We start from the raw sequence: 8,801 nt of genomic DNA, 5'->3' as shown, positions 1-8,801 counted from the left end.
TTGATATGAATATATGATGAACATGATATACTTATTTACGAGATGACACAGAAAAATTAATTAAATACTTATAAAAAGTTCATTTAACTTCAGCGAGAGTGTGCTGTATACGTAAATTGGTGAAATGAGGTATTCAAAGAGTATAGTAAGCTATGAGGTATTGATCGCTGTATGCAGGGTATAGTATGTTATGCTATGTATGTATGTGCTAAAGAGCTATCCAGAACTGATCTCCAACATACTGCCTCTATCTAAAATGGTTATGCCTTAACGATTTGTAGCTTGATCAATATATAGTATGTCACAGGTTCCACTATCTTACGAATGATGATTACCAGCAGTTTGTCCTATTATGTTCATATTGCACTGTATCTATAATGTACATTTAAGATGTACATTATGGATACAACCAAAAAATATGATTACTACAATAATTTGTGTATGTATCTAAGCAAAACTACTTATGATAAAAATTTGGCTTCTGATAAGAAACTCTTTCGTGGGACCCAGCCATGAGACATTATGTTAATGAGGTTGAAAATGAAGACTGTTAGTGCATATGAAAAAAAAAGTTTCAATAAAACTATAATTTTAAACAGTGTTTTTTATTTCTATAAGGTGTTAACAAAACAATATCTACAAAATGATTCTTTTAAAATCATAAACAACTAATTCACATCAGCCCAGATAAGAAACATAAGACTATTACAGAAAATGCTGGAAAGATTACTGAGAAGTTGCTTTACATATATTTATTTGTTGAGAATTAAATACAAAGAAAATATTTTATGAGAATATCTTGTGTTATATTTATGACTTCAAATTTATGGATAAATGCATGATAATCTGTCTTAAAATATAATAGATATATTTGATACATTAAAGAAAGTCAGACCATAGAACAGGATATAATTTCAATAAAGTATGCCAGGGCACATTTATGACAGTTCCTATTTATTTAACTATACTAACATTAAAGCATTCAGGATAACATTTCTAGAACCCCAATACATGTCTTAAATCAATAGTATATGTGAATTCTACATAGAATTGTCCTGATTTGGTATTTATCGCGGCATCGGCGGCAGGTTGGGCATCGGGCCTGACATCGCAGCGTTAGTACCCAGTAACACCTGGAACAAACAAATTACATGTTAATATTACAGATAAGCAACCAGCATAAGACTTTTATGTCAAATTCCTAACATATAGAGCTAAAAAAACTGATATATAGAGGGCTAGGAATTAAAGTCAAAAAAGAAAATTGGTCAAAGTTTGTTTATGTATGTTTAGGAATGACCATGTCTTATTTTATCATTGTAACTAGAAAGGTGACCTAGGTCAGACCTAGCCTTCGACTGGCCTGTCCAGAATGTGTATGGACATTATATCCACTGTACTGATTTGGTAATAATTAGCAGATCTTTAGGTGTTAACCACACAACTGGTTGATATCTAAGAGTCTACTAGAACCAGACATCATCACTGGTTAAAAATTCTTATTAGATTACCAGAGGCCTTTGTCTTGAATTGTAAATTTTTTGTTATTTTATTTTGATGGATTAATAAGTAATTTCAATTGAGTTTATAATTTCACCAGATAAGAGTATGATGATGCAACATTCTTTGTTGTTTCACAATAAATAAATATGAGAAATACTGATGTTGACATGATAATGTAACAAGTAAGAATACATTCATACATACATACATAATGGTAGTAAATTAAGTTTAAATGTTACCTGTTTTTGTTGTGACTTCTGCATTTCCTCAACCTGTGCTCGCTCAACCTCAAATATGACAGGTGCAAAGAGAATCACGGATGAGCTGGCCGCTATCCACAATACCGAACGAGACAGCCCATACAAGGTCTTGACTCCAGACCTGTTACATACAAATGTAAATTATGAGTTGTAGTTTCTAATATCATGAACTGATACTGAACTTATTATAGTAATAATAATGAATATTTTGCAAAGCATTCTGCCATTGTAGGCCCCCTAACATTCTGGAGCATAGAAAGACTCCTTAATCATACATTTTATAACTAAACATAAAGTTAATGTAGCCTGTGAAATGATAGAACTGTATGAAGTAGCTTCAGGTGGCAAAATGTGGCTTATTGACTTCTTTTCATAACACACAAATACAAATATATAAAACAGCTTGCATGCCATAATACATTATTGATATTAAAAGTAGTACTCAGTACTCTGAAATAGTTTTATTTGAACAGGAATAAAGTAATCGGAAGTTACTGCTTTTACAGTGAAGTATGTCCATTAGTGGTACTTCAGTAGCTAAGAAAAGTTATATCCACTAATCATATCATTGTACACATATAGACATATTTTTGAGGAATGGTCACGCATAAATATATTGCAGCAAAGACACAGCACATAAGAGAGCATAAAGAGCACATAAACATATGATGAATGAAAATAAATTCGATAATTAGTTAGTTATGACAAATTTCAACGCACAACACAAAACATAAAATAAAGGAAACAATATTAGCAGCAGCAGTTATATACTTATGTTTAAGAGTTAAGTGTATAATTCTTGTGTACAAATAAACTCACCAAGTTTTGGTAGTGACTGTGTATGTACCATTACGTACAAACTCTGGGAACATCTCTGTCAGTCCCCATAACCTCTCAGAAAGCGACTCATCAGGTTCCTAAAAAACAAGCTTTTTTAGAAGTGTATTAGGCACTCACGCTATTACTGATAACTATAACTTATATAATGTAATAGATACATAAGCAGATCCTACTCACGTCGTCATATTCTTTAAGAACGTATGTACCAGGAGAGCTGTCGGCCGGCGACGGTCCTATCTGTAAATTATCAACCTTTTAAACACTTTGAACGCGTTTTAATAACAATTTTATGTTACAAAAATGCATTTAAACTCGTACCTCGGGGACAATAAATGGTTCGTCGGGTCTACGTTCCGGAGTATCATCTTTGCTCGCAGCCAATGATTCCATCCCGCTGTCGCTTTGTCGTTCCAATTCCAACTCATCGGTCAATTCCATAAACATATTATGGAAATTAATTAGTATGACTATTGAAATTTGGTTCTATAACTAATCTATAGAACAACCTCGTGCAAAAATCGAGAAAATCAAACCTCACAAATAGCAAAATCCCTTCGCACAAAATGTCACATAAACTGGACATAGATAAAGAATATTGAAAAATCGGATGGCACTATGCTCAGTAAAATCAATATCTACACTCTCGCAACAAAAGTAGTATTGAATAAAATATTAAATTAAACCATCATTTTAATCAATATTTGAAATCGTAATTTGATTATAATGTGTACTAAAGAATTACAACTGTTACAAGCAACAAGTTTACAATGTAAATGTGAATTCTACATGGATACATAAATATTTACAGTGGTATCTAATAGAGTATACAGTCTATTTTATAAATAATAATATTTCTGCTCTTACTTGGCATTCCTAGAGGAAGCTTGAGAAAGCCATTGCTTTTAATATTACTGTTTTTGACAATTTCAAATGTTATTGTGACTTACACGTATTTAATTTTTTATATTGAGTTGAGTGTTCAAATGTTTTCAAAGAGAATAAATTCAGTCGACACTCTTTTAAAGAATAAAAAATGGAAAAAGGACTTTTCAGCAATCTTTTTTACATCCATCTAATTCATCTGTCGATCGAAAAATAAGGGGATATTTACATGGATTCGTTTTCGCCGTGACTCTTCTAGCAGTATACCAAATCACCTCATTGGTCGCATCAGTATTTGGATTTTCGTATAGTAATTCAATTTTGCTTTGCTTACTTTCAATTCAGAATCGTTTGAAGGTATAATACCTTTCGTGATTCTTAAGAGAAGTAAACTTTCTTCCAGTGTCGATTTACACCGTGTGGCCTCCGATCGTACAGCATAAATCGGCCCTTTTAAATTCCTAATTTATAAAGAAACAGGTCACAACACTCCCTTCACTTTGTGCGTTTGTGTGTGTCGAATCGAATCCAAAAAATCGAATTAATAGAAGTACGCATGAAATCATTTAAACAATTCGTAATATTTTAAGTATTATTTTTTCGCGAGAATGAAAAAGCTATAATTTATCTGTGCAAACCATAAACTCTGTTATCTGTGCTATTGAAGTTTTCTCTTTTCCTCAATGACAGCTTTGATTTCTTTCAATTCTGTAAAAAATTGTTTTCTGGAAAAAAATGTCATAAGTTTCATGATTTAGGAATTAGAATTTTATAATATAGTCTTATTTTACTTTCCTTAGATACCATAAAAGTTCCGTTCCATAATATATTTGGTGATAAAATTTATAGTGTTAGTAGTTAGTGATCAGTTAAATTTTACAAGCACTAAAAATTTCATATCGTGCTCTCTGTGAAAGGCTCTCTTAATTAATTGAAAAGTTATAATTGTGTTTATTAAAATTGAATGTGAAACAGTTTTCAATATTTTCTAAACGTTCGTGAGTTTGAGTGGGAGCTGAACCTGTACAGAAGGTTAGTGAACATTTCTGTTTCGTCCAATTTTATGTTCTTGTCAAAAGTAATAACGGGTTTTATTGCAAGTGCTCGTTAACGGTAATGGCAATTTTATTCGCGAATCCGAAGAAAATAAAGTTGATTTTCTTTATGGTTTTTCAGCTCTCCATGTGCATTTAAAATATATGCCAATTATGCAACTTTTTTTGTAGTATTTACTATTGATATAATATGTGAAGTATTACCTACCATATCAGTATAACAATCTTGAAGTTTGCATTCTTTAATTGCAAATGTAATTTAAAAAATATTCTTATTTTGTCTCTATACATAAAAAAAAATTAAAAAATTAAAAACATAATTATGCATCATCGTATAAAGAGCAGTGCAAAGACATTGCCCGTATAATATAGTATTCACAAATTTTAGGAATTCACTGTGGAATTTGGGTTCTTGTGTCTTGCTCAGTTGGTCATCTTATAACACATTTGAATATTGATATAAATTGTGATAGGCAAGAGGAGCATTGGCTGAAAAGGAGTGATATGGCTGCACAATATCAAAAACTTAAAAGGAGGTGAATGGTTGGAAATTACTATGTATAACCATGAAGAATGGTTCAAGTTAGAGGTGGCTTTTTACCAATAGGGACTTATAATCATCAACCCATTACTGTTCCACTGCTGGGCACGGGTCTCCTCTCAGAGTGAGAACGATCAGGCCATAGTCTACCGTGCTGGCCAAGTGCATATTGGTAGACTTCACTTACCTTTGATATTTTTTTATATAAATCTCTCAGGTATGCAGGTTTCCTTACAATGTTTTCCTTCACCGTTTAAGCAAGTGATAATTAGTTTCTAATACACTCATAACTTTTAATACAGAGGTGCATTCCTGGGATTTGAACCTCGGACCCCTCGATCGAGAGGCCAAGTTTCTTAATCACTAGGCTATCACTGCTATAGGGGCGAACAATAAAAAATAGGGACTAACACCCCTTATTTATAATTTTATATTAATCCATAATTCATTTATCAAGAATTTTCTTACAAAAGATCTAATTTTGACAATTACTACCCACTAAAATATTATGATTGATTATTATGATAATTAAAAATGAGCGTAAATAAATAAAGCTTTGTAATTGTTACTTTGGTACACTTTATTTACAACCAAATATTTTTAATTACAATTAATTCATTGCTGAAAACTTCATACTTAATAAACATAAATTATGGAAAACATGAATATTGCTTTTTTTTATTTTCATGAGAAGTGTATAAATTACTCTCCTTGAGATTTACATTTGAATTGAACTACTACACAATCTCATACACAAATCCTTCATGTATTAAATTAGTTTCAAAATATATACCTTCTATATATAAACAGGTTATTGTTGTACCCATTATGATGTCATCAGTTAACACATATTACTTGGCTGAAGTTGTCAGAGTGTATTGGCACGAAATATTCATTCATCTCACAAAATATTTTTAGTATAACCATAGCTTTTACCGACATTTATTACCCGACTGCCAAGGAAGGGTTATGTTTTTCGCGCGTATCTTGTATGTTTGTCTTTCTTTATTTGATCCGATCTTACAAACGGCTGGATAAATTACGACAGTTAATGTGTCATTATATTCGTCTCAATGACCCGAGTGTCCTTAGATAGGTGTTAGAAAAAAAAAATCAAAAGGGCGAATTTTTGGCGCGAAATAGTAACACATTTCAAAAAACAAGTTAACCGAACCTATCGAGTGGGGTATCAAATGAAAGTAAATTAAACGTAGATTATAAAAATATATTTGTATATTTATAAAACAGCAAGATGGCTGACTGAGTGACTAATTAAATGACTTTTTCATTTTTCAAAATTCAACGTACAACCAAAACCGCTCAACTTAGAGTTCTGAAATTTTGCACATGGGTTTGCTATATAGCGTAAATAAATACTAAGAAAAGCTTTTTGAAAATTCCGCCCCTAAGAGGGTAAAATAGGGAAAAACTGTTTTTTGGAAATCCTTTAATTTTAAAGCAACTACTATAAAATTTAGTATTTGGCTTTCTGGATAAGATCAAGGACACACCTATTTATCCCCATCTGAAAAATTAACCTCGTAGAGGGTAAAATAAGGGTTAAAAGTTCATTTAAACAATCGTCAATTTTGAAGCAAACACTATGAAATTTTGTATTTGGCTTATTGGATAAAAATAATGAAATTCTACCCATTACGAGGTAAAATAATGACCGGAACTTTGATATACAGAAGTTATATATTTTATGGAGCGTAAATGGTGGATTGTTTTTGCGAAATAGTAACACGTATTAAAAAAAAGTTAACCAAACCTATCGAGTAGGATACTAGGATATCAAAATTAAGGAACTTAAAAGATATTACAAATACATTTTATAATATATACATATATAAAACACATTGAGATGACTGTCTGACTAAATGAGTAGTGTTGCTGTGATAAAGATCAACGCAAAGGAAAACCGCTGAACTTTAGAGTGCTCGAAATTTTATTCATAGGTCATTTATATAGCGTGAATGAGCACTACGAGTATAAAATAGGATAATATTGTTTGAACATCTTTTGATTTTGAAGCAGGTACCTTCTATGAAACTATGTATTTGGCTTTCTGGATAAAAATAATAAAACGCCTATTTCACCGTTTTTGAAAATTCTACTTTAGCTTTTATAGTGCAGTCGGGTTTTTTGATTTTTTAATTAATTACTTGTTTTAACTACAGCATCATTACAAAATATTGTCTTTAAGTGGTCACGTTCTGTTGGCCAGAATGTAGAAGGTTAGGGTAAGCCTTTGCTGACTGCAAAAAGGGTATGCAATGTGGGATGGAAGTCAAATAAATGAAAAAGCATTGGAATTGTCAAAATAAAATGCTTTTTATAATTACAACCTGTCATTTATAATGTTTTTGTTTGCTTTTGAAGTAGCTACAGACTTGAGTAACTAGTATGGGACTATTTTCAAAAACTATTAGTGTAAGCACTGCAGGTACTAGAAGTATAACTGTGTAAAGGCAGGGGTGGTTAATTTTATTGTACCCAAAGTCTACTATTTACTAATTTCACTCTGCATGATATTCCAATTGCAAATTGGTGATAGAACCCATTGTGGGTCGAGTCCGGCAGCACCACCGTCACACTTATTTCTGCCTCGTAACTGCTGCGTTAAAAGCTCCTGTGTTCTAGTTGGAAGGGACATACTTTAGTAAGTCGTTCCAGCTTAGTCCTTATGAGTATCAGCGCATCGGTGGCCGACCTCAAGTAAATCTAATCCTATCTGGGGACAATTGCAGATGTCCATGGGCGGCAGTGACTACTTAAGATCAGGTGGACAGCATGCACGTCTGCTACTCCTATATTATAGAAAAAAAAAATTACAAATAAAGTGTTGTGGATTTTGTCTACAATTAGTTATTATGTTATTTTTTGTTGAAAAAAACACGAAATTTTTCTTTGCCTTAAGAGGATCCACTGGCTGTCTCTCCAGTTTTAAGGAGTGTCTATTGGCAACCAGATAACAGATAACACTCTGAAATATATACAATATAATATATTATACAGTATGGCACTTTGTCATTTTATCATTGGCTGTCTTGAATGATTTATTTCATTAGTCAATCTTGTCAATGCCAGTGCATGTTTAGTCTGGGAACATCTGCACTGAAAATATGATTGGTTTTTTTTGTGGTATAAGTTTTGTAGTATTTTCTCTAGTTTGTTCCTCCCCTTAAAATTATAAGTGACATGGTCCCCGTAAGATTTCTGCTAATGAGCTTCTCTTGTCAACTTTCATAATTTTTTATGATGTAATTAAAAGGAAATAAGTTTTATGAGTTAAACACAATACCATTACATTAGTATTATAAAATAAGTTAGGAATTTTGATTTTCCTGCAAATACTTCTTTTGGTTGTTACCACATTTCGATGTCACTCTACAATAAATATGATTGATATCATAATTGAGGTCGAAAAATATTCCACCCTGAGATATCCAATAATTCAGTAGAATAGCTATACAAATGAAATAAAAAAGATATATTAAGATTTTTTGTATTTGGAAAAAAAATAGCACAAGTTGTATCACAATGGTATTTTTTTTTCAATAAAAGCAATTGAATTAGTGTATTGAACTATAGTCCAAGTAAATAATTGTACTTCACACAATAAATTATTTAAATAATAAGGTATTATGAACTGTGCTCAAAACCCCATTGTATAAACAAAAAAATCCAACATTGATAATCTGCAGACTGGCTCGCTAC

General features: G+C 31.7%; 2 protein-coding genes across 3 annotated transcripts in view; one reads left to right on the top strand and one right to left on the bottom strand.

Moving 5' to 3' along the window:
• Positions 1–589: 589 nt before the first annotated feature.
• On the bottom strand, positions 590–3,589 carry mge (translocase of outer mitochondrial membrane 22 homolog mge). Of its 2 annotated transcripts, XM_073093307.1 has the most exons (6): positions 3,468–3,589; positions 2,922–3,037; positions 2,781–2,840; positions 2,583–2,680; positions 1,743–1,884; positions 590–1,133 (listed from the first exon to the last, which is right to left on the bottom strand). In XM_073093307.1, the coding sequence occupies exons 1-6, from the start codon at positions 3,472–3,474 to the stop codon at positions 1,068–1,070; spliced, it is 489 nt and encodes a 162-aa protein (XP_072949408.1). In that variant the 5' UTR covers positions 3,475–3,589; the 3' UTR covers positions 590–1,067. The 2 variants fall into 2 exon arrangements, with proteins under 2 accessions (XP_072949408.1, XP_072949407.1); XM_073093306.1 differs by lacking the exon at positions 3,468–3,589 and having other exon boundaries at positions 2,922–3,193.
• Positions 3,590–4,157: 568 nt separating this feature from the next.
• Ip6k (Inositol hexakisphosphate kinase) overlaps positions 4,158–8,801 on the top strand; it is a 58,909-nt gene continuing 54,265 nt past the window's right edge. The window contains exon 1 of the mRNA XM_073093302.1: positions 4,158–4,517. The gene's annotated coding sequence lies outside the window, so the exon portion shown is untranslated. The remainder of the gene's footprint in view (positions 4,518–8,801) is intronic.

Source organism: Epargyreus clarus, unplaced genomic scaffold (assembly GCF_041222505.1).
Source record: "Epargyreus clarus isolate Ecla_fem2 unplaced genomic scaffold, WU_Ecla_fem_2.2 ptg000004l, whole genome shotgun sequence".
NCBI lineage: Eukaryota > Metazoa > Arthropoda > Insecta > Lepidoptera > Hesperiidae > Epargyreus > Epargyreus clarus.
Note: the sequence above shows the minus strand (reverse complement) of the source record. Positions and strands in the feature narration are given on the sequence as shown.